Source organism: Rhinatrema bivittatum, chromosome 2 (genome assembly GCF_901001135.1).
Source record: "Rhinatrema bivittatum chromosome 2, aRhiBiv1.1, whole genome shotgun sequence".
NCBI lineage: Eukaryota > Metazoa > Chordata > Amphibia > Gymnophiona > Rhinatrematidae > Rhinatrema > Rhinatrema bivittatum.
Window position 1 is genome coordinate 225,218,266 of NC_042616.1, and position 26,573 is coordinate 225,244,838.

Consider the following 26,573-nt stretch of genomic DNA (forward strand, 5'->3'; position numbering starts at 1 on the left):
TCAGTCATCGCAGTGGCTGAAGAAGGAGAAAGCCCACCGAAGCAAGGCCACCACAGGAGTCCATGCCAGTGGTGGCAGATGAAGGTGCTTAACGATGAGCCCCGATGCATGTGAGTAAGAATGGGAGCCTGGGTGTGTGTTTGTGTGAGTAAGAATAAGAGCCAATGTGATTTGTGTGTCAGAATGGGGGCATGAGAATGAGAAAGAGAGAATGAATTAGAGCCTAGGTGTTTATATATGAGAATGGGAGCCCAGGAGTGTGAGTGAGAGCTTGTGTGAGGGGTAGAACTCCACTTATCCAAGCCCTGGAGGGTAGATGTTCCCCTTGCACTGGTATTAGAAGAACCCATGCACAGACTGAGGAAAGAGACTATAATTACAAGCAACTGTAATGCTGAGGACTAATTTGTTATGCTATTTACCCTTCTTCATTATCACATTTTTGAGACACTAATTTAAAAGTGGACATATAAAATAAATTAATACATATTAATAAGGAATTTGTAATGTTGGTAAGTGCTTGAAAAAAGTTAAAATATTCTAAAAAGTTTCACTCATGATGCATAAAGGGTTGTTGTAGACTACTCAGGAACCTAAGAGTACAACTTACATGCTTGTTAACCTTGTGCCCACCCAAAAACTCAGTTCTGGCTACGCCACTGGTTTACCCAATGCTTAATGGTAATAAACAGGAAGGTCCGTCATATAACATTATAATCAAAGTACACAAATCAAATTATATATCAACCACAGGACAATACAATGCATAAAGAGAGAAAAGTATATGTAATGGGTAAGATAAGGCACTAATCTGTGTAATGTCTTGAAAGCTAACATTAAAAAACTTTAAACTGTCAACAGAAAACAACTGGAATCCAATGCAAGGATTTAAGTATGACAGTTACACTGTAAGACCATTTCTTAGTTGTTACTAGCTGGCCAGCTGTGTTTTGTACCAGCTGCAGTTTATGCATACTCTTTTTGGTAAACTCAAATACAAAGCATTGCAATAATCAATTCCAGAAAGGATGCAGGCATGTAAAGCTCAGTTATATTGCAACTAACAAGGGATATACAAAATTGTTCCCATATTGTCTATAACATAACATAGCAGTTTCACTTTGGGGCATTTAGCTGACGATATTCTTCCAAGTGACTTATGAAATACAAAGTGTAATTCAGTGCCTCAATTTACTGTGGCACAGAGATTGATGACTGGCCAAGTAATGCATTGAGAATACAGTGCTTGCTCATGAGTCACCTTTACTGCACTCGTTATGATGCCAAACAATTTTGAACACAGGCCTATGTCATCTATGTTTTTGGCATCTAAAGCTGGAGGCTGCCATCTTGGAAATCACATAATGTCAACCAGAGCTAGGTATGATAACCAGCTGGACCATTAAGTAAAACAAGTCAAGGACTTGTAGGACAAATCAGTGGTGCTCACAATACATAAATATATTTTTTAAAAAATTACATGAGTCATTATATAAAAGTCAGACTAACTGCAAACATGTGTTTAAAAGTATTCTTGCCTGTCCCATTTTCATGGATACAGGATCCATCCTAAGCTAGGATCACAGTTGGGAACTTTTATATTGCAAAATCCAGCTTGATTTCCTAGAATTCCATTTTATCTGTCACTAAAACAGTTTTAAGCAAAATGTAGTAAGTGCTTATTTTGTTAAACATCTTTCATATTGAAATGCACAGATTTCTTTGTTCATGGTCAAGCCTGGCTGGTTTTACTTACCCTACAGACTTCTCTATGGCATTATTATCTGAAAGAAAGTGAATAATTGGGCATGTTTTAGCTCTCTTCTCTCTCAATATGCTGAGGCTAACAGGGACCAGACAAGAGACTTGGACATATCTAATAATGTACTGTTATGATGCTACTATACAACAATGGCACCACCTATAAAAAACTCAGCCTGGTTAATTAATGCTTAGGCTAGTTTATCTAAATGACAGTGTACAAGTATGTACAATCTTTCTGATAACACATCTCTAAACATTAACTATACATCAGTAGCATAGCCAGAGCTGAAATTTATTTTTCTTTGGGAGGGGCAGTATACATAGAGATCTAGGCCCTACTAGTTGTACTCTTATCGATAAATAATAGAGATGTGATTCGGCTGAACCTTTTGGTTTGGCCTTCATTATCGTCCCGCCGTGGGAAATTTCGTTTTCCCGCGGTTTGGGCTGATTTTTTTCGGCCGCCCCGAAAAACATATTTTCCCGAAATTTCGGGAAAATCCGTTTCGCACATCCCTATAATCCCCCCCACCCTCCCAACCCCCCCAAGACTTACAGAAAGTCCCTGATGGTCCAGTGGGGATCCCGGGGGTGATCTCCCCTTCTCGGGCCATCGGCTGCCAGTAATCAAAATGGCGCCGGTGGCCCTTTGCCCTTACCATATGACAGGGCCTACTGGTGCCATTGGTCAGCCCCTGTCACATGGTAGGAGCAACGGATAGCCCGCGCCAGCTTAAAAAAATGTCTGATCTTATTTTTCTAATCGGTTGGTCCCAGTCCTTTTTCTCCTGTCTGTCTTTTCCTTATTCTTTTTTCAGGGTCTCTTATTGTCTGTTTCTTTTCTGTCCTCCATACACACACACACACACATTTTCTCACACAGGATCCCACACTTCCATGCTCTCTCTCATGTACAAACAGGTTCCCACTCCCACACACACACATGCAAGCTCTCACTCTTACATGCTCTGTTTCACGCATAGGCTCCATTCCCACAAACACACAGGCTCTCACTTTCACATGCAGGCTCCCACTCCCCATTACAGACACACACAGGCTCTCTCATGCTGTCCCCCATTCCCCTTACCCACACTCCCAAGCTCTCACGTTTACATGCTCTCTCACACACAGCTTTATATTCCCACAAACATAGGCTCTCGCATGCTCTCTTACATGCAGGCTCCTGCTGACACTTCCATAAATATTTACACATACAGGCTTCTCACTCTCATATGCAGGCTACCATTCTCGCACAAACACACAGGGTCCCATTCTAACATGCAGGCTCCCATTCCCACAAATCTCTCTCTCTCTCTCACACACCCCAGGCAGGCAACCATTCACACACACACACACAAACACCATATACAGGCAGACTACCATTCACACACACACACCCTTTCCCCAGGCTACCATGTACACACACCCACATATACCCAGGCAGGCTACTATTCACACACACACACACACATATACCCAGGCAGGCTACCATTCACACGCACACGCACCCAGGCAGGCTACTATTCACATACACACGCACCCAGGCAGGCTACCATTCACATACACACGCACCCAGGCAGGCTACCATTCACACACACACACACACACACAAACATCATATACAGGCAGACTACCATTCACACACACACACCCTTTCCCCAGGCTACCATGTACACACACACACACACACACACATACCCAGGCAAACTACCATTCACACACAAGCTACCATATACACACACACACACACACACACACACACATATACCCAGGCAGGCTACCATTCACACACACACACACACACACACACACACGCACACACCCAGGCAGGCTACCATTCACATACACATACATGCACACACCCAGGCAGGCTACCATTCACACACATGTACCCATGCATGCACCCAGGCAGGCTACCATTCACATACACACGCACCCAGGCAGGCTACCATTCACACACACACACACCCAGGCAGGCTACCATTCACACACACACACACCCAGGCAGGCTACCATTCACACACACACACACACACCCAGGCAGGCTACCATTCACTCACACACACACACACACACATGCACGCACCCAGGCAGGCTACCATTCACACATACACACACATGCACGCACCCAGGCAGGCTACCATTCACATACACACGCACCCAGGCAGGCTACCATTCACACACACACACACACACACCCATGCACGCACTCAGGCAAGCTACTATTCACACAAATATATACTCAGGAAGGCTACCATTCACAGACACACACACCCACACACCCACCCAGGCAGACTACCATTAACATACACACAAATACAAAACACAGGAAGGCTCCCCATCAGGAGCAAAAGGGGGAGCCTGTTCTGCTGCTGCTCCTCATGTGCCTGACTGCAGTATTCAAAACTTGCAGGGCTAGCACATCCTTTATAACTGATCTCGTGATGCACGAGATCAGCATAGAGCACTCACTGGCTGCACGTTTTGATTATAGCAGGGCCGGCATACGTGGAGGAGCAGAAGAATGGACACCTTTCAGTGAAGATTTTTTTTTCTTTGATCACCAGTCTCCCAGTCCTACTCTTCTTGGCTGCCGGTGGGAAGGGGTGCACCAGCAGCATTGTGGGCCTCTTCTTCTTCTTCTCAAACGTCGGAAGAATAGGTCCTCTGACTGGCCTCTGGCGGGCCTGCTCCACTTCTTGGCTGCCAGGCCTCCTCCTCTTCTTAGCCGCTGGTGGAATGGTGTGCACTGGCGGCCTTGAAGGCCTCTTCCCCCTTTTCAGACACTGGTGCTATGCGGGCCGCCTGCTCTTCATGGCTGCCGCTCCCCTGGATGTGCATGCCTGGCATGTCCGCTGCAGCCCTGTGACAGGGCCTTTCGTCTTGGGCCACCAGACAATGCTGATTAGGTGGGCCTGAGCTCAAAGCGGGTGGGCCAGGGCCCACCAATGGCTATGCCACTGCTATACATGTATGCATCAAGTCATTTACCACATGATTTATAATCCAGGTGAAAAATCTTGATACTGTGCACAAGGATAAATATTCATGCTTAACAAACTTCTTACAAAGGATGACCACTTAACAGAGACAATTTGCTTTTCATCAAGATTGAAGTTTTAGGGAGAAAGGAGTAGCCTAGTAGTTAGAGCAGAACAGGGATAGGCCAGCTCCAGTCATTGAGAGCCACAAGTTGGTCAAGTTTTAAGGATATCCACAATTAACTTGCACTTGCATGCAGTAGAGGCAATGTATGCAAATGCAACACCTGCATATTCAGTGTAGATATCTTGAAAACCCAATCATTGTGTGGCACTCGAGGACTAGAGTTGCTTACCCTGGATTAGAGTAATGGGGTGTGAACTAACTTTCAAATTTCTCTTCTCCCCCAGACATACCTTGCACAAGTCATTTTATCTCCCATTACCTCAAGTATCCAGTTAGACTGTAAGTTCTTTTTGGCAGGGACTTTTCATGCCTGAAAACAATGTTCTAAATCGCCTTGAGCTAAAACTGGAAAAGCAGTCTAGAAATACAGAAAAACACCATCAAAACATTTTTAAAGTTTTAAGGACCTTGTAGCCTTACCTACAATCTGCTTATTTTGTTTTAATTTTGGATTTGCTAAAGGCTTTCCACTTTATCTAGGTCAATCCAAACAGGCTGATCTAGTCCTGGCTTTGCCCCTTGCATGCAGGGAAAATGTAGTTCTTTCTTAGGGAAATCAAAGCTACAACTCCCTGCCCGCAAAGGAGCAAACACTAGGACTGAGATATCCCATTTTGGTTGACTTGGGTGAAGTGACAACCATAGTTTGCTCGTACTTGGCCAGCAAAATTATTCTGGAGTCATTTCCTGTATATTCTCACAAATTACCACCCTTCTGTAGTTCTCTATCAGGCCAATACAATAATCGGTGCGTGAAAAATGGTTGCTCATGACTGGGTGTCCATTTTCCTAATGCGGGCCCATCCACCTCTCCTAGGCGCGCGATGCAGCAGGCTAATGAACTACAGCATTAAAAAGGAGGCGCTAGAGGAAATTATACGTCCCTAGTGCCTCCTCAGCATCGGGCACCCAGAAGAAGTAACTGTGTGCGGGTTAGGAAAACAGATGCTCAATTTTACGAGCATCCATTTTCCTAACCGATGCACAGCCATGTGTTAGGAAAATGGACACTCGTAAATTGAGTGTCTGTTTTTCCTACCCGATGGCCATGAAGACCATGTTGCTGTTTTCTGTGGTTCCTCCGACTTAATATGATATCAAGTCGGAGGAACCACAGATGATATTAAGTCAGAGAAACCACAGAGGAACCACAGATGATATTAAATCAGAGGAACCACAGAAAAAGCATTATTTTTCTGGTTTTCTGCTCAGATTTTGGGGTGCCTAAATACTTAATGGCAGCTCCAGGGCTGCTGTTAATTTTTGAGGGTTAAAATGTGCGCATTGAGTGCATGGTTATTTATTTAACACATCGGGGGTACCAGCTAATAGCCTCAGCAACATTCCATTTACATGCGATCAGGGCATAACTAATAGCGCTTGTTTGGCCACGCTGATCCCCTTATTGCACCAGGGGTTATGGACACGCATCCAAAACATCCATCCATCAGCGGATTAATCTGTGCGCTAGTCTAAGTGCACAAAATTGTATCGGCCTGTATGTTTCGTGTTGCAAAGGTTGAGGGGTAAAAAGTGATGTGAACCAGAGTACATGCAAAACAGGATAAAGGGCAAGGCTTCCCAAACCCATTCTGGGGATTCCACAGCCAGTTGGGTTTTCAGGATAGCAAAATGAATATGCATGAGATAAATTTGGATATGCTAGTCTCAAGTGTATGCAAATTTATCTCATTATTTTTCATTGTAAATAGCCTACAAAACAATGGGCTGTGGGGTCCTCAGGACAGGTTTGGGAAACTCTGCTGAAGGTGCTGGACTCGGCCAATTTGAAAGACTGGAGTCAGTGGGATGCAATTCAGGTGAAAGGTTTAGCGGCAGCAGCTAAGGAAGGTTATCATTCTGGAGCAGCAGTGTTTATAGGAGATTGGGTAGAGCTTAAGGACCAGCACTAACAATGGTTGATGTTTCGGGGGGATTTAAACAGCAGCAATACTGGTATAAGTTGAGGGCAGAATACTTGCAATGTCTTTTGATGAAGAGCATAGCTTTCAAACTGTAGAGGAAAAAGAACTGTGATATAACTAAGAGGGTCATGTGTGAGAGAGAGAAAGCGAGAGAGAGAAAACGAGAGAGAGAGAGAGAGACTCCGCAGAGGCTCACACATAAGTTAACTATTTATACCACTATAAGAGGGGGCACTAATAACTTGAGATTAAGTTTGGAGGGGTGGGATAGGTTTTGGGGGTGGCAGTTTGACATGCACAGTCCGAGGTACGAGCAATACTGTTGACATCAGTGAAGATTTTCTGTCATTTGGAGTGATGAAAGGTCAAAAGAGTTGATTTGTACAATATACTCTAGTACTCTAAGGGGTACATTTTAAAAAAAAAGCGCGAGCACGTACTTTTGTTCGCACACCAGGCGCAAACAAAAGTACGCAGGATTTCAATAGATATGCGCGAAGCCGCGTGTATCTTTTAAAATCCGGGGTCGGCGCGCTCAAGGGGGTGCACATTTGTGCACTTTGCGGGCGCCGAGCCCTGTGCGCACTGCCCGTTCCCTCCGAGGCTGCTCCGAAATCGGAGCAGCCTCGGAGGGAACTTTCTTTCCGCCTCCCCCCACCTTCCCCTCCCTTCCCCTACCTAACCCACCCCCCCAGCCCTATCTAACCCCCCACCTTTATCGCAAAAGTTACACCTGCTCGAGGCAGGCGTAACTCGCGCGCTGGTGGCCCACTGGCATGCCATCACCCGACCCAGGGGCTGGTCCAGAGGCCTCGGCCACTCCCCCTGGAACGCCCCTGGGTCGGCACCACGCCCCCCAGAATGCCCCGAACATTGCGCCGCCCCCCCTCGACACGCCCCCGATACGCCTCCCTAGCAAAGCCCCAGGACTTACGCGCATCCTGGGGCTTGGGTGCACCGCCGAGCCTATGCAAAATAGGCTCGGCGCGCGGGGGGGGGGGGGGGTTTAAGGGTTACGCGTGTAACCCTTTTAAAATCTGCCCCTAAGAGAGGTACATCTCGGGATCAGTGACAGATTTAGGTTTTACTTTCTGTGATGCACATTTGCACAGAATCTCTCCTCCTGAACAGAATTAGGCGAGGGGACCAGAAAGCAACAGCAGAAGGAGGCCTGTGTGTGGACTGGAAGGGAGGAAGGAATAGCATCTGTGTCAGCTGGAAATAAGACAGGCGCAGTGGCGGACTGGCTTACGTCGACTGGAAGAGTTGGGGGAGTCAGCATAGGCCCAAACAGGCCTGAAGAAATGATCCTACAGTAAATGTCTAGGCCTGTATGGATCAAACAAAGGAGAGAGCAGTTAGGGTTCAATGGAACCTGAGCAAGAGAGGTAGAGAATGAGTTTGAGGGAAGGTAGGAGAGAGCTGTGGGTCTCTCTAAAGAGAGACTGGAAGACAGAAAAAGCTAGTGGGTTCTTACTGGGGTGAGGAGAGAGATCTAGAGGAGAGGAAACTTCTGTCTGCCCACCCACCCCCAGGAGCCAAGCCAGGGTGGAGGAAGACAGAGAAACTGGAGGTCTTGCTAAGGGGTGGGGAAGACAGAAAAACAGAGGATCTTGTGGGAGTGAGGGGAAGGTAGCAAGTGAACATAAGAACATAAGATATGCCATACTGGGTCAGACCAAGGGTCCATCAAATCCAGCATCTTGTTTCCAACAGTGGCTAATTCAAGTCACAAGTACCTGGCAAGTACCCAAACATTAAATATATCTCAAACATATTAATTAATAGCAGTTTATGGCTTTTTTCTCTAGAAACTTATCCAAATCTTTTTTTAAACCCAGTTACACTAACTGCCGTAACCACATTCTCTGGCAATGAATTTCAGAGCTTAGCTATGCGCTGAGTGAAAAAGAATTTTCTTCTATTTGTTTTAAATAAGCTACTTGCTAACTTCATGGAGTTCCCTAGTACTTCTATCATCTGAGAGAGAAAATAACCGATTTACATTAACCTGTTCAAGTCTTTTCATGATTTTTTAGACCTCTATCATACCCCCCCTCAGTTGTCTCTTCTCCAAACTGAACAGCCAACTGAACTGGGGGATTGATCTGAGGGGGAGAGCAGATGAAGAATAGGAAACAGATTCAATCCATAAGGGGGAGACAGTTGGGGAAGGTCATTGAGTCTGGGGGAGGGGAGAACAATCTGGAGGGGTCAGGCTTTATTATGGGAAAAATCTGCACAAAAAAATAAAAAATCTTGCATTTGAGTAATAACTTTTTTCTGAATTGCACTATAAATTATGTACTGTTCTCACAAATTGCCTGCTTTTGCTTGCATTGCTAAACTGTCAGTTAAATCTTTTTTCCCCAACTTCCAAATATCAGAAAACTCAATTCTTCAATGCGAAAAAATATTAGAATGAAGAAAAGGTTCAGCATGTACTGTGACAAGAATAACCAAACAGACAGTAATCTAGACCAGCTTTTACGGTCACTGGAAGCTCTGTAATCAGACAAAGACACCTGCAGCTGAAGTTGTGGCTACTAGTCAATAGTAGCAAATGGGAAACAGATAGGGGTGAAAGAGCGATGCTTCTAGGAGCTTGTAGAGCAGTGGTTCTCAACCTTTCTAATGCCGTCACCCCGCAATACAGTTCCTCATGTTGCGGTGACCCCAAACCAAAAAATAATTTTGGTGGCTACTTCAAAACTGTAATTTTGCTCTAGTTATGATTCGGAATGTAAATACCTGATATGCATTATGTATTCTCATTGCTACAAATCAAACATAATTATACATTGGGGAACAGTGTGAACTACATCTTATAGTGATCTCTTATAGTATAAAACCGATTTAGTTCACATTTTTAAATGTATGGTGCTTTGTGTAAGTGTAAGCTGCTTTGTGTACTGTGTAATGATTACACACAAAGCACCTTACACTTACACAGTATTGTGTGTATGGTGTGTGTACTGTTTTTACATTATTAACCTTTTTTACACCAGCAGGCTGTCTCGCAGGCTCTCTTGGCTCTCCGCCTCCTGCCTCTCCGCCTCCTAGGCTTCTGTCCTCCGGCGCTTGCTGCGACCGCCCACTGATGACGTCAGCAAGCGCCGGACACATGTAATGCGCTGCTATGGACTGTGGAGCGTTCCCCCCACTTCCCCCGCCCCTTAGGCCCCGGACGGATGATGCAATCATGTCTGCGCATGCGCGCAGGCATTCAGTTTGGAACGCGCATCCATAACGGCGTGCGTTCCAGCTGAATAGCGCTGCTGCAGACGGTAGCGCGACTTCTCAGCGGCTAAAGCCATCAGAAATATGTATTTTCCGATGGCTTTAGGCGACCCCGGTGTTTTGGTCGTTCGACCCCCGCCGGGGTCGCGACCCACAGGTTGAGAACCGCTGTTGTAGAGGATACAGAAGAGCTGTTAGTTTCCCAAGAGTCTTTTTCTAAGTGAAAACCCCACAGGAACTAAATCAGTCCCAGGCTGCTTTCGGTCAAGGGACCAATAGGAAGAGGCAAGAGAACACAGAGAGAGAGAGGGAACAAAACAAGAATAGATCTAATAGGGAGCTCAAAATCATTCAAACAATAATAAATCAGGAAAAAGTGGTTCTATACCCTGCAGAGACTAAGCTAAGCAATATCATAAGATGACATAGGGTGGTACTGTAAAAAAAAAAAAATACATATACTGCAGAGACAACAAATTACTATAACTCAAAGACAGTGATTATATGTTTTATCTGAACAAAAGTTTGCAGAATTTATCAGATTTTTAAAATATTGCATAAAATTTGTTAAGTTTTTGTACATAATTTTATTGTGCATAATTCCTCCCAGAAGTAACCACAATTTTGCTGCCGTTACATAAAGATGAACCACCTGCAGACAGCTTCAGGCAGGGTCCCAAGGTAGTGGTCTGGTTTAGAAATTGACTGAGCAATAGATGACAGAGGATAATGTTAAATGGAATGTTCTGAGAAGAGAAAAATAAGTGGAGTGCCTCAGGGATCATTCCTAGGACAAGTTCTGTTCAATATCTTTGTCAGCAATATTGTGCAGAAATTAGAGGGAATAGTTTGCCTTTTTGAAGATGACACTAAGATCTGCAAAAGAATGGACACCCCTGAAGGAAAAGACAATGAAAAGTGATGTAAGAAAGCTTGAGGAGTGGTCTAATCTTTGACAGCTAAGATTCAATGCTAAAAAGTGCAGAGTCGTGCCCTTGAGGTGCATAAATCAACAGGAATAGTATGCAGTAGGTGTTGAACTGATTGCACCAATTAACATTACTGATATGTTATATATATATTATACTGAGCTTTGTGTACCTTTTAAAACACTGAACATGCTGCTGGTGTTAAACAACAAAATAATGTTCTGACTGGCCTCTTTTTCACAGTCAGAAAAAGTTGTGCACACTTACCCTCATTAAGAGTTGTGAAGTCAAGAAAGTGATACTCATAGGAGACATCTGTCTTGGTTTCTACCTGAGGCCTCTTCAGCGTTGAATAAATATTCCCAGGTCGTTTGTCAGCGGGTCTCTCCAGTTTGTACAAACCACAACCCATTGCAATAATCACTGTCAAAAAGGAAACACCAATGAATACCATTAAGTTTTTCTGCTATTCAACACATCACAGTATTACAGCTCCTGAGGCTCCTACAACAGATTGCAAATGTCCTCCGCGATCTTTTTGAAGTGCAAAGCATAATTTAATAATCAGTTCCCATTACTAAATAAGTTATATTTATTACTCATAACTGAAATCAGTTGCTGCTAGGGCAAAAGCAGTGCCTATACGATTATTCTGCCAAGAGGACCTGAGTTGTGCACTTTTCCTGTGCATGAACAATGCAGGTATTAATAGGAATTAAGCGCCTGATCTCAGAATGCAATGCAATTTATTATACAGTCAGCATATTTAAATAAATAAGCAACAATTCTGGCATTTATCTGCTGTTGCCATAGGCGAGCAATGAGTTACATTTACATACAAAATGACATGAATATGTTTAAATCCAGCAGTGAGCATTTGGCACAGGGCACTGGATTTAACCAGTTTCCTGCTGCTCAGATGACAAGACAGCAGCAAATTAAAAGGGGGCAAATTCATGTAACTATAAGCATACACTAAAACTGTTTGTACCAGAACAGAGCAGACAAAATCAAACCACATGCTCGGCAAATCTGATGCAATGAGTCTTTTAGTTGTCTGAAAATGATAAACACACAACCATGCCACTTGACAAAAATAACCCTGTAGCTTTTATTTCATGGTCTCTGTTACTGGAAGAGTTTTTCCATTGACACAAACAGATTGAAACCAGTTTGAAGATAAAATCCTTTGAGACTAGCATCCCCAAGCTTTCAGTAATAGGCAAGCACAGCATCTTCTACAGAGTCCAACACATACATAGGCTGCAACTATTGAAAGCAAAGCTCTAGATGTATTTAACGCCCACAAGACTTGTGAGTTTTCTAATTCCCCAGAAGCAAATTTACTTACAATAGAAATTTCTAGCATGTTAGAAAGAAAGCACAAAAACTAACCAGCTGTCTGAATATTTTTAACTAATGCAAAGCAAGTCAGTGCATTATGCAAAAAAAGTGCTAAACGCTGCACGGATGACACGTCGCCATTTACACCAGGGAATTTTTCAATCAATGGGTTCTGCTTTTAGTGGCATGATCTATACCTCTTACTCTGTCTCCATTTTCTGGCAATGTCCAAGCACTGTATAAGCATATTTCTTAGCCCAGCTGTGGCAGAGACACTGGACTTGGGTCATGTTGCATTGCACTGCACTGTAATAAGGCATCCCAGAAGCAGCACAAAAGTCTAGGTGAGGCAAAAAATGCCAAATGCAAAACACTGCACCTTGGCCTCCAGGCTCCAAAATCTTTTGGAACTGGAATTTTTTTTTCCTGCGGGACATTAAATGTATCAACTGCTGTGCAGCATTTTGTTAGGCATAGGTGGTAATCTTTATGAGATTTTATTTTCCCAAAAACAGCATAATTTGCATTGTGAGTAACAATGATCCATATCTTGGAAGGCCGAAAAGTCTAAGGGGACGGAAAGCAGCACGGAGAGAGGAATGCGGCGACTGAGTGTCCTTAGAGAGATAAAGAGTTCTCTTTCCTTTTTCTGTTATTCTTTTCCAGTAATAGCAAAACAGGCTTCCTGATGTCTTCTATTACGGTCCAGGAAAGCCAAAACTGTAAAAACAATGTGATAAACCCAGTTATATTTTAAGGAATGGAATCTTACATGAAACCCTGACCTCTGGCATAGTAAATCAGTACAAGCATGCATGATGTGATTCAGCGTATATGCAGACGGCAAAGGAATAACAACCTGCCCCTCTTTGTGATGGAACAAAGAACGAGCACAGTAGTGGATACTGTTTTACAGGGTTTAAAATTGTTTAGAAGCAGCCATTAAAAAGAAATCTGATTTTTGTGAACAAATACATCCCTATAAAGGGGGAAAGGCAGCAGTAAAATATAGCTAATCCCAGAAAAATGCAATTTTTAAAGTGTGCATGGGGCTTCCATCACTGCAAGCGTATTGTGAAAGGGAAATCCCACATTGGGATTTCTCCATGAAAATAAGGCCAGCTGCAGGAAGGGCCCCAAATCTTGCTGCAAATATACTGTGAAAAGTACGCATGGGGCTTTCAAAACAAATGGCCTGTGCATACCCACCATCCCCCGACCTGACCACATACCATCCTTCCCCCTTTTGTTGGCAGGTAGTCCATGCTATGTTTAGCATGGGTACTTTTATGAGCAGATTGGAAGGAGGGTCAACATTTTTCATTAAGGGGTTTTTCCCACAGGTAAATAGCTGTTTACTCGTAAAAAAAAAAAAAAAAAAAAGCCTTTTGAAAATTGCCCTCCTTATGATACAGTCATTCAGAAGTGATAATCAAGAAGAGGAAGGGTCTTAATTCTCATGTGATTTTCAAGGTTAGGCAAAATTGAAACTCTGTACTCAGCTCAGTAAAACTCAACATTAGTATGATTGTCATAAATCAAAAACCAGCTGAAGCCACCTAAATATGTATACTCTAGAGTCTAGCAGCGATTCTCAAGCGGTGTATCACAACACACCAGTGTGTCGCCACGCACCAGCAGATGTGTCATGTGCTACTCGCAGCCAGCGGGGGCCAAAGAAATGAAGACCGGTGCTGCTAGCCGCCACCGGAGACCAGGCCGGCGGAGCCGAAGAAATGAAGACTGGTGCTGCTAGCCAATACCGGTGGATGTTCCTTGGGTGGGAAAAAAAAAGCCAAAATGACAATGAGCACAGTTAGGCATCTAGGTTTGCCAATAAGGGCAGAGATAGTACAGCCCTATTTATGTAATATTTGTTCTTGCTCTTTATAGTTTACTGGTCTCATGTTCAATGATAGATCAGTGACTGTGTTATTTTCATGTTCCTAGGACTTCCTGTTATGTTTTTTGGCATTACATTGTATGATGGTATTGTCACTTTGCATCTTGCTGAATAAAAGATGATGTTTAAAAAAGGGAACCAACCTCTATGAGGCTCCAGTACAAGGAGCTTTCATTTATAACTACCCAGGGGTTTTTCCCATTTGTATATCTCCCATCCAACTCAGCCAAGCCATCACTGCAACAGCCCTGGACCGGGATGCACAAACTAATGCCTTCAAGAACCTGGCTAATGTTGACCCTAATTCTGGCCTCTGGGTGTTGCAATTGAGTTATGGCCAAGACTCCTTCACCCCCAGGGGCTGTGATGCTGTCTCTGTATCATTCCCAGCCCTGGTTGGCCCAACAAGCAGAAACCAGGCCTCAAATTTTAACTCAGGTACTCTGTATGGCAGTGCACAGTGCTACCACAGAGCCTCAAGGATTTTCCACCTTCCACTGTCTTCTGCACTTGTGAGTTTGAAATCATATCCTTCCAGCAAATTCTCAGAAGTCTTCTGGAATACCATATTTCAACTTGTTTTCTTTATAATGACTTAGATATACTCTAAGTCCATGTTTCACATCCATATCCTATATCTGGAGAAGATGTATGCACTTTGTAGTTTTTTCTTTATGTCTATGCTTTAATTATATACTTTATTCTTCCCGGAGTATTTACTACGTCATATCTAATGTCGTTGGCAGGAGACTCATACTGAAAGGAGTTGTCAGCTACACAGTACTAGATCTAAGACTTTTCAATTACTGGATCAGTACTGTAGAATAACTTACCAACTCAACTCGGGCTTAAAACGGATTTATTGAAATTCCATAAGGGGGTAAAAGACTGTTGTGAAAGGAAGTTAGCCTGATGCTGACAGTTGAGAGAAGCTAGTGGTATGATGAGAAGGGCAGGTGACTAAAGTGACAAAACAGTGCATTAATACATTTGCTTTTCTTTTATTTCCTTTGTATTTTAATACATTACTTTAAGTTGTAAATGTGATCTGCATTGGAAAATGATTGTTGAGAAATAGCAGAATATATATATATATATATATATATATATATATATATATATATATATATATATATATATATTGTTTAAATAAATAAATAAATAAATAAATAAATAAATAAATAAATGTTTTCTGTGGTAAGTCTTTGCTTACTGCTATCATGATTAACAACACGTGACCCTTGCTTGGCCACTAGTATGTACTAGAAAGTTTAATCTGCTAACTTGGGGAATCTTCTAGCAAAGGAGCTTCAGAATGAGTTCAAGAGGTGTATGTGAGATTTCCTAAGTGACAGGGTGATTTCTCCCCCAGATGAGACATGTAGGGGAGTATAAAATATGCATCCTATAAGGCACAAGAGGAAGAGTTTAGCAGGAATACTGAAAGGTTTCTGGGAGAGTTGCTGTTGGCATGAAGAGCTGATCTAGGGGAGATCAGCATAGTTTGAAGAGTGAAGGCCTAGAAGGAAGAGAGACCAACCAATTGAAGTTGTTCCAGCCAGACTTGCTAGCTCTGGGATAGTGCTTGGAAGGAAAAGAAGCCCCTTCTTTGGATTATTGGAACGTGGTCCTGGAACTAGGAAAGTGTGAAGAGATTTTCTCAGGTCCATCTGCTGAAGTGAGAGTACTTTATTCAAGATTAAGAGACTAATTTATACTGGGAATGCGGAGGACCTGGGGGAAAAAAAGGAACAGAGGGCTAACCTTGGGAATGACTTACAGCATATGAGATCTGAATTATGAAGATGTACGTAATTTGAAGGCTTGGTGAAATTCTGTACTTTTGCTATGGACTTTGATTTCTGTACTTGCCGAACTGTTTTTTTTCTTCAAAGTAAACTTTTCTGTTTTGAAGTACCAACCACTATACGAACTGAGTTAATTGTCTGAGGTAACCTCGGACCAGGTTGGCCTTACAGGAGAGCATGCCCCCATTCCATGAGACCCAGAGACTTTATACCCCAAACCCAGCTGAGAAAATCCAGTGCTCTCCACAGCTGGGAAGTTGACCCTCTAGGTGAGGGGGGGGGGTGTTTAATAAATAGAATATTTATTTCAGTGAGAAACTTACCTTACATTAAGCATTGTCATATGACTGAACATTTGCTTTTAGCCATCATGACTGCACTACAATATTCTTAGAATTCCCTGCTCACTTCAACCTTTTTGACAGGAGGCTGGCTTTTGGTGCTGATATCTCCAACTCAATTTCCAGGAGAAAGACCCTGCTCTTTTTCTCTTTAGACAAACATTTCAGAAGTCATTTACATTGCCCACCTACTCTCCTGGGTGGAATCACATTCAGGACTGACCATCACCAGTACTTTTATTCAGACAAAAAATAGGCAGGCTTGGAGGGTGGTGAGACGGGTGTTAGAAGAAAGTAAACAATGCACATAGATGGTACTTCCAAATCTATACAATGTTATTTTGAAGGAGAAAGTACCCACAAGAAAAAGTAGGTGCAAATCTGGTACTTTCTACTTGAGCAGTTTTTGAAGGGCATGTAGGGTCATATTTGCTTTTCAGAACTGGTGCTGAGCCTGTGGACTTTGTATTGACGTGCGTCATGTTAAAAATTGCCCCAACAGTGATCCTGAGAGACTAGAAGAAGCAATAAGGGAACAAATGCAGAGACTTTGAAAGAACTTTCTAAATCCCTTCTGTGAACATTCATCTTTGCTTTTAAAGATAAAGGGAAACCTTCTTCAAGAGGAATGTTTTAACTGATTATGGAAGTATACACACTAATATTCAGATCATTGTGCCTTTGGGAACTAATCGGGAGGAAACTTATTTGAGATTAGCTTTGTGTTGGAAAATTTGGAGATTGGGTTTAAAAGAGAGAAAATTGGTTTTGAATATTAAGAAGACTGAGATTCTTTATTTGGGGAATAACAGATGTGATACTCCTTTAAAGTTTATGGGGGTAGAGATTTTTCCAGAGGAAGAAGTAAGATCTTTGGGGATTCAATTGGATTGTTCATTGAATTTAGAGAAACATGTTTCAGGTTTAATTAGGTCAAACTACAGACCCATCTCCAACCTCCCCTTCTTAGCCAAAGTTCTTGAAAAAATTGTCAACAAACAACTCTCTGACCACCTAGAAAACCACAACATCCTACTACCAGCACAACACGGATTCAGAAAACTATACAGCATGGAAACCCTACTGCTCACCCTGACCGACACAATCCTACGTGAACTCGACAGTGGCCAATCCTACCTCCTGATATGCCTCGACATGTCTGCCACCTTCGACACAATTAACCACGAAACACTGCTAATCAGACTGAAAGAAAATCGGACTCTGTGACACCACACTCAAATGGCTTAAATCCTACCTCACAGACAGAGCCTTCAAAATAAAAATAAACACATCAGAATCCTCCCAAATACCCCTCCCCCATTGCGTCCCACAAGGTTCTTCCCTCTCATCCACCCTTTTCAACATATACCTGCTCCCCCTCTGCAAATTCCTATCAGAAACAGGCCTCTTGTATTATGTCTATGCGGACGACCTACAAATCCTTCTCCCCCTAAACAAAACCCTTGAAAATACACTGAAGACCTGGGACACACTGCAAGAAAAAATATCGCAACTACTCGCACAACTATCCCTCTCCCTCAACCAAAACAAGACCGAAATCCTCTACATTTCATACAACAATACAGACACACAGGCTTCTCACTCCCATACACTATATCAGGGCTCTTCCTCTCTCCTGGTCCTCCTTGCTATGACAGACCTCCTCCACAGGCCACGAGGGATGAGCTACGCAATGGCCCTGCATCGGACGACCTCTTCTCGGGCTGCCCAAGATTACTTCTGCGACGGCCCTGCATCGGGCGTCCTCTTCTACGCACCGGGAAACGCCGATTGGTGGGCCTGAGCGCAAAGTGGGTGAGGTAGGATTTAAACCATTTGGCTATGCTTGCTGGGCAGACTAGATGGACCATTTGGTCTTTTTCTGCCATCATTACTCTGTTACTATGAGGAAGCAAACAAAAACTGACTTGGATAAGTAATGGTATCCTTATACAGTCAAGTTTCTGCGGCTGTTACCTGGAATATATTCTTATAGTGTTGATAGGAATAACTGGGCAGTTTGGTACATATGTAGTCTCATAATCTATGTTTCTCTTCAGGCCCTTGTGGTGGCTGCTGCCTTGGTTTCTCTCCCTGGATCTCTCCAGTGCTGACAGTCCTGGTGTCTTCCCCCGGGCCCAGAGTTGGCAGCCACAGATCGCTCTGGAACCTGCCAGCAGCAACAGCACCCAGGTCTCTCTTCAGAGTCCACTGACAGTGAGAGTTATATTTCTCTTCAGGCCTGGGCCCTATCTGTAGCATCTCTTCCTGGTCCTGTGCCAGGTGCCAAATTTTAAGCACCCGGGTGACTTGTCACTTGGAACGTCTCCTGACAGCATTCTAAAACCACCTAGTAAGATGTTAGTCAGTAACACAACTAGGAACATCTTAGCAATATGACAATATGATAACAGGAGAATATTAATATTCCAAGTGTACATTAGTAATATGCAAAGGACATACAGCAACAAGAAAACAACTTACACCCCTCACATTGGCCGTGGTACTATAACAGACGCAAACTCCTATGGGTGTTGGCGCTCCTAGAAATACTGACTTTCCATAGACCCTTCTTTTTTTCTAATTATTAAAGTTGTCACTCCCTAAAAAAAAAAAAAACAACCACAGATTGCACACTGACCCCAGCACATCTTTCAATACCGACTTCCCACTGACTGTCACTCTCTGAGACACCGAATGCCCACTGACCCTAGCACATCCCTCAGTGCTGACTTCCCACTGACGCTGTTGCTCCCGGTATATGAGCGGTGATCAGCACAAGGCCCTCTCCCTAAATAACATGCCTCCCTTTTAGAATTTTGTGAGCATGCTCCCAGATAGGAATGTGCGGGGATGAAAGGGATATCAACATCACAACACTGTACATTAAGAAAGCGCAGTCCAATATTTGAGAGACATTCACAGACTACTAGTTTCCTTCTGGTTTCTGACTTTTCTCAGAGGTTTTTGCTTCAGATATCTTTCTTCATAATATTGTGTGTAATATTGTGTGAGTATTTTGCCAGGCTCCAAGCTTCCTGTCTCTCCTAAAGTGAAATAGACAATTAGGAAGGCAAAGAGCTATCCACACTAACAAAAAAATAAATGGGCCTGATTAAACACCTGCTATTCTCCCCCAGTTTTAATGACATTTTTCTGCATTTCCCCAGTGGTCCCCGACATATGGCAGAGGATTATTACAGAATTTTCTATCTTACCAGAGCAAGTAAATATCAGAAAAGTTTTCAGAATGAAGTGGATCATTGTACTAGACAGAAAATCGAGGAACTGAGAGGAGAAAAACAGAACTTTTAAAATGATTTGGAATAAAGTTACTCTTGGTTTCAATTTTACTTTGAGGAAATGCTTAGCTATAGGTAATTCCCCAGTCAAGTATGTAATTGGGTCAGCAGTAAGGTGGGGGTTGTATGTAAACCAGAGACTCCTGGTTGCCTTGCACCACTTACAGTAGCAGAAATCAGTTATTTTTTCAGGTAATTGAGACCACCTGTCTGAGTGACTCGAGATTGGCTCATCTTAAAACTCAGGTAGCTCAGCATAGGGGAGGGGGAGAGAGAAGCAACATTGGCTGCAAGGGCAGTGACACGGACGAGCAGTAATAAAGCGGCTCCAGTCAGAGAAGCTGCGGAACAAGGGAGAAGAAAAAAACACCACCAGCTGGTGAGTAGAAGCACAACAGAGAGGAAGGAGTGCCACGTTGGCTGAAGGAACAGCAGTACAAGAGAGTGAGGAGAGCGGTGCTGGCTTCAGGAACATCCGTCTGAAGTCACGGAAAAGTTGCTTCTTTTGCCCCTTGCAAAGATGATCTGGTTACCTGAATTTTAGTAGATCAGGCATACAAACTTGTGTGAAATGATTAGTGCCTCCTACTCAGTCAAGTCTGATTAATCCTGAGGAAGGCGTGCGACCCCACCACCTACGTTAGGGATGAGCAAACTATGAGCCACAGCATCCCCCACCTTCCATTCATGCAATTGTTTGGGGCCCCCCAGGATGGGTTATTTTATATATAAGGTAACTAAATATGAGTGGAATTACAAGAGACTCTCAAACACCACATCAATAACAAATGAAATAAATGAGAGTCAGTTTTTATTTTCCAAAATATCACATAAATATTAGACCAAACAATTACCCTACACACATCATATTCATTCCCACTCATACATTAAAAACATCCCATCACCACAAGAAATAAAACACTGGCCTTATACATCATAGTATCAAAAATAACATACAAAAGACACAAACTTGTACAAAATTCAACATATAAATTATGACATTATAGCAATTAATATGTCATTAACAATAATACTATCTATGTAGTGATAATGGAACATTCATCCTATTCTTTCACATTTATTATCATATGGACACTAATCCTGCACGCTTATTTGAAAAATCAACCGTGAACACTGGTGCTTTCCAAACATGACATATGAACTCATAATATTCCACTATACCTGTAATCCTTATGAATGAGTATATACCTTGTTATTAAGAACATATCATAAAATAATCCAATTTCTTCACACAATATCATATGACTCAAGTGTATGAATATACTCTATAGGGTCTATAATATGAGACTAATACTTATCAATGGTCATGATATCACTGCAGGCTTTAAACCTGAACATATACCCCACAATAATTAATAATGACAGATCCTAAATGACTAATACTCCAAAATGTCTCCTTCCATGTGCTAGGGACAAGCCCCCAAGTTCCATTCGCAATTACTGCTGACAAGTGACTTTTTCTACAGATGATTAAATGATTAGAAGATTGAATTGCTTTTTCATATCATTTCCAAGCTTAAATGCTCAAAACTTCACTGTTCTTCACCAGTGATAAAATAGTCATCACTTTTTCATATCATTTCCATAGATGAATACCCTATCAATTCCATACATGTATACCCTACAAGAAGCCCTCGTTTCACCATCACAGCTTCATCAGGGGGAATAGCGATTCTGATGGCCACCGCTTCGCCAATTATTTTAACAACCCTGGTAAATGCTCACAAGAGAATAACTGCTCCGTCCCCAATTATTCTAAAAATTTCGCAAAAAATTGTCCAACTTCAAACCTTTATAGCCTCTGTATCTAAAAGGACTAACCGTGGCAGCCTTTAGAAAAGGGAAGTCGGTGGAGATGATGAGATTGTGACGCTGCCTTTAGAAAAGGGAAGTTGTTGGAGAGGAGGTCAGTTAGCCCTTTTAGATACAGAAGGCTATAAAGGTTTGAAGTTGGGCAATTTTTTGCCGTTATATTTTAGAATAATTGGGGACGGAGCAGTTATTCTCTTGTGAGCATTTACCAGGGTCGTTAAAAGAATTGGCGATGCGGTGGCCATCAGAATCGCTATTCCCCCCGATGAACCCGTGATGGCGAAATGAGGGCCCCTTGTAGGGTACACATGTATGGAATTGATGGGGTATTCATCTATAGAAATGACGGAAATGATATGAAAAAGTCATGACTATTTTATCACTGGTGAAGAACAATGAAGTTTTGAGCATTTAAGCTTGGAAATGATATGAAAAAGCAATTCAGTCTTCTAATCATCTGTAGAAGACAGTTTCTTGTCAGCAGTAATTGCAAATGGAACATGGGGGGGGGGCTTTGTCCCTAGCACATGGAAGGAGACATTTTGGAGTATTAGTCATTTAGGATCTGTCATTATTAATTATTGCAGGGCATATGTTCAGGTTTAAAGCCTGCAGTGATATCATGACCATTGATAAGTATTAGTCTCATATTATAGACACTATAGAGTATGTTCATACATTAATTCAGTCATATCATAATGTGTGAAGAAATTGGGTTATTTTATGTTATGTTCTTAATAACAAATAAGCGGGCTGATACAGAAAGAAGCGCAGGAGAGCCGGCGAGCGCCCGCTCTGCCGACGCGCGCACAGGCCAATGTCCACATGCAAATGAGGGCCAGCGGTAAAAGGAGGCGCTAGGGACACTAGCGCGTCCCTAGCGCCTTCTTTTTGACAGAAGCGGCAGCTGTCAGCGGGTTTGACAGCCAATGCTCAGTTTTACCAGCGTTGGTTCTCAAACCCGCTGACAGCCACTGGTTCGAAAAATGGACACCGGCTAAATTGAGCATCAGTCTTCCAAACCGCGGGTCGCGGGCAGATTTTTTTTTTTTTTTTTTATTTTTGTGGCCTTCGACTTAATATTGCTCTGATATTAAATCAAAGGGTGTACAGAAAAGCAGTTTTTTCTGCTTTTCTGTACACTTTCCCGGTGCTGGCCAAAATTAACGCCTGCCTTTGGGCAGGCGTTAATTTCTGAAAGTGAAACGTGCGGCTTCGCTGCACATTTTGCTTTCTGTATCGCGCGGGAATGACTAATAGGCCCATCAACATGCATTTGCATGTTGCGGGCGCTATTGGTTTCAGGAGGGTTGGCTGCTCGTTTTCGACGCACTATTACCCCTTACTGAATAAGGGGTAAAAATAGCACGTCGAAAACACGCGGCCAAACGTGGGCTAACTGTGCTCCGCCGGAGCGCAATTTACTGTATCAGCCTAAAGGTATATATTCATTCATAAGGATTACAGGTATAATGGAATATTATGAGTTCATATGTCATGTTTGGAAAGCACAAGTGTTCACGGTTGATTTTTCAAATAAGCGTGCAGATATAGTGTCCATATGATAATAAATGTGAAAGAATAGGATGAATGTTCCATTATCACTGCATAGATAGTATTATTGTAAATTACATTAATTGCTGTAATGTCAATTTATATGTTGAATTTTGCACAAGTTTGTGTCTTTTGTATGTTATTTTTGATACTATGATGTATAAGGCCAATGTTTTATTTCTTGTGATGATGGGATGTTTTAATGTATGAGTGGGAATGAATGTGATGTGTGTAGGGTAATTGTTTGGTCTATTATTTATGTGATATTTTGGAAAATAAAAACTGACTCTCATTTATTTCATTTGTTATTTTATATATATATATATATATATATATATATATATATATATATATATATATATATATATACATACATACATACACACACACACACACACACACACACACACAGACACACGTGTGTGAAGAGTACTCACCAGGCACCCACACTGCCAACTAGTGGCTCAAAACCCCCATTTTGTTTATCTTCAAGTTTCTAAAAGGAGTAAGCTCACACATACAGTGCATTCAGAAAGTCTTCATACCTCTTCACTTTTTCCACATTTTTTTACTTTACAGCCTTATTCTAAAATGAATATGCATTTTTCCCTCCTCAATCTACACACACTACCTCATATTGACAAAGTGGAATCAGGTTTGTAGAAATCTGTGCAAATTAATTTTTTTAAAACCCTGAAATATCACATTTACATAAGCATTATGTTGACATTCAAAGTTGAGCTCAGAAGCATCCTGTTGCCATTGATCATCCTTGAGATGTTTCTCCAACTTGATAGGAGTCCACCTGTGGTAAATTCAAATGATTGGACATGGATTTCGAAAGGCACACACCTGTCTATATACTGTAAGGTCCCACAATTGACAGTGTATGTCAGGGCAAAATTAGACCCATGAAGTTGAAGGAATTGTCTGTAGACCTCCAGGACAAGATTATGTTGAGGCACAGATCTGGAGAAGGGCACAAAAAAATTGCTGCAGTGTTGAAGGTCCCGAAGAACACAGTGGCATCCATCATCCTTAAATGGAAAGAGTTTGGAAACACCAGGACTCTTCCTAGAGCTGATCGGCCGCCCAAACTGAGCAATCGGGGGAGAAGGACCTTGGTCAGGAAGGTGACCAAGAACCTGATGGTCACTCTGACAGAGGTCCAGAGTTCCACTATGGAGATGGGAGAACCTTCTAGAAGGACAACTATATCTGCAGCATCCACCAATCAAACCTTTATGGTAGAGTGGCCAGATGGAAGCCACACCTCAGTAAAAGGCACATTCAGCCTACTTGGAGTTTGCCAAAAGGTACTTAAAGGCCTCTCAGAGCATGAAAAACAAGACTCTCTGGTTTGATGAAACTAAGATTGAACTCTTTGGCCTGAATGCCAAGCATCATGTACGGAGGAAACCAGGCACTGCTCATCACCTAGCAAATACCATCCCTATGGTTCAGCATGGTGGTGGCAGCATCATGCTGTGGGGATGTTTTTCAGCTGCAGGAACTGGGAAACTAGTCAGGATTGAGGGAAATATGAACAGAACAAATTACAGAAATGATCCTTGATAAGAACCTGCCTCAGAATGCTCTGGACCTCACACTGGGGTGAAGATTCACCTTCCAACAGGACGACACTACTACATACACAACCAAGACAATGCAGGAGGGGCTTCGGGACAAGTCTATGAATGTCCTTGAGTGGCCCAGCCCGACTTGAACCTAATTGGACATCTCTGGAGAGACCTGAAAATAGGAATGCATCAATGCTCCCCAACCAACCTGGACAGAGCTTGAAAGGATCTGTCGGGAAAAAGGAAATAAAACCCCAAATCTAGGTATGTCAAGATTGTAGCATCATACCCAAGAAGACTTGAGCCTATAATCACTGCAAAAGGTGCCTCAAGGTACTATGTAAAGGGTCTGAATACTTATATAAATGTGATATTTCAGTGGTTTAATTTTAATTAATATGCAAAAATTTCTACAAACCTGTTTTTGCTTTGTCATTAGGGGGTATTGTGTGTGAGACTGAGGAAGGAAAAAAAATGCATATTTTCCATTTTAGAATAGGGCTGTATCGTAACAAAATGTGGAAAAAGTGAAATGGTCTAAATACTTTCTGAATGTCCTGTATACTCAGGCACAGAGAGGAAGAGACCCTGTATCCAGACCCACATTCACAGAGAAACAGATACCTCATAACCAGACAGACACAGAGAACCCACCCACACCCGGACCAACAGAGTGAAACAGATACTCAGACAGACACAGAGACCCTCGAACAGACAAATACAGAGAGACAAAGATATCCCATAAAGGGCGACAAACTAAACATCCAGATAGGCACAGAGATACAGACATACCACACAGACAGAAAAACACAGACACACCACCCCCAGACAGAAGACAGACACATCACACTCAGATGCAGAGAGAGAGAAATACGCAGACAGACCACAGCACACCAGACACACACATTCCACACTACTCCAGTAAGAGATAGAAATTAAAAAAAAAAACAAAAAACAAAACAACTTAAGATGCCAGCCAAAATTTTAAGAACTGAGAAAAATTCCATCCCACACTGTCCAACTTTTTTTTGTTGCTTTTTTCTCATTTGCCCTATTTTTCTCTATTCTTGTATTTTTCTTAAATTTGCTCCTCTATTTTCTCATTTTGATTTGCTAATTTAATTTTTTTTTATAGTTTTACCTTTATTCTCTCTTTCCCCCCCCCCCCCCCCCTTTTCCTAATTCTCTCTGGCCTCTTTGCCCTCCCAACCTCTTTTCCTCCAGCAGGCAACAGCTGTGACCTCTTTCCTTGGTAAGGCCCCAGCAGTAGTAGGAACTCCTCCTGGGCTAAGCCTGAGGGTGGTAGCTCTTCCTAGGACATGAAACACCACAGTGGTTGTTCTGCAGCAGAGTAAGCAGCTCCCTCCCCCACCTGGGTCCACCACAGCAGAAGCAGCTCCTCTTCCTAGCCCACACACAAAAAGCCATGGCATGCTTACACCAATGTCATTTAAAAATTCTGCATACTTTATACTGGTCAAAACACCACAATGTATATTACTTAAAGATGCAGAGTTTTCAATATTTTGAGCAGAATTTCCATAGAAGTGCATTGTAAGAATGTCCCTTCAACCCTTTCTCTCTGCTCCCTTGGCCAGTCTTCTTTCACTTTGCCTTCTCAGGCCCCCAACTCCACCCTCCCTCTCCCCTTCCACTCTATCTCCTCTCCCAGAGTTTGACCCCTCTCTCAGTACTACCCCTCACATAGACTCCCTCTGTCCCTCTCTCTCTCTCTCACACACACACATATATTCCTTCACACAAGCTCCTTCTCTCACAAACAAGCACCCTCACTCCCTCACTTATACATACTCGCTTTTTCATGCACTCCAGCTCCCAATCTCTCACACATATACACATTCTTCCCAATCTCCTCACAAAG

At 42.6% G+C, this 26,573-nt stretch overlaps 1 protein-coding gene across 2 annotated transcripts in view; it reads right to left on the reverse strand.

Annotated features, from left to right (window-relative positions):
* The window catches only part of RFTN1 (raftlin, lipid raft linker 1), a 355,139-nt gene that overhangs the window by 323,659 nt on the left and 4,907 nt on the right, over positions 1-26,573 (reverse strand). The window contains exons 1-2 of one of the 2 annotated variants that reach the window (XM_029589244.1): positions 11,294-11,384; positions 1,757-1,784 (exon numbers count right to left, since the gene is read on the reverse strand). Coding sequence is in view for 1 of the 2 variants with exons in the window: in XM_029589243.1 (XP_029445103.1) it covers positions 11,294-11,438 (145 nt within the window). In the remaining variant the exon portion in view is untranslated. Of the gene's footprint in view, positions 1-1,756; positions 1,785-11,293; positions 11,450-26,573 lie in introns of those variants that run through there. The other variant, XM_029589243.1, reaches the window with a different exon arrangement.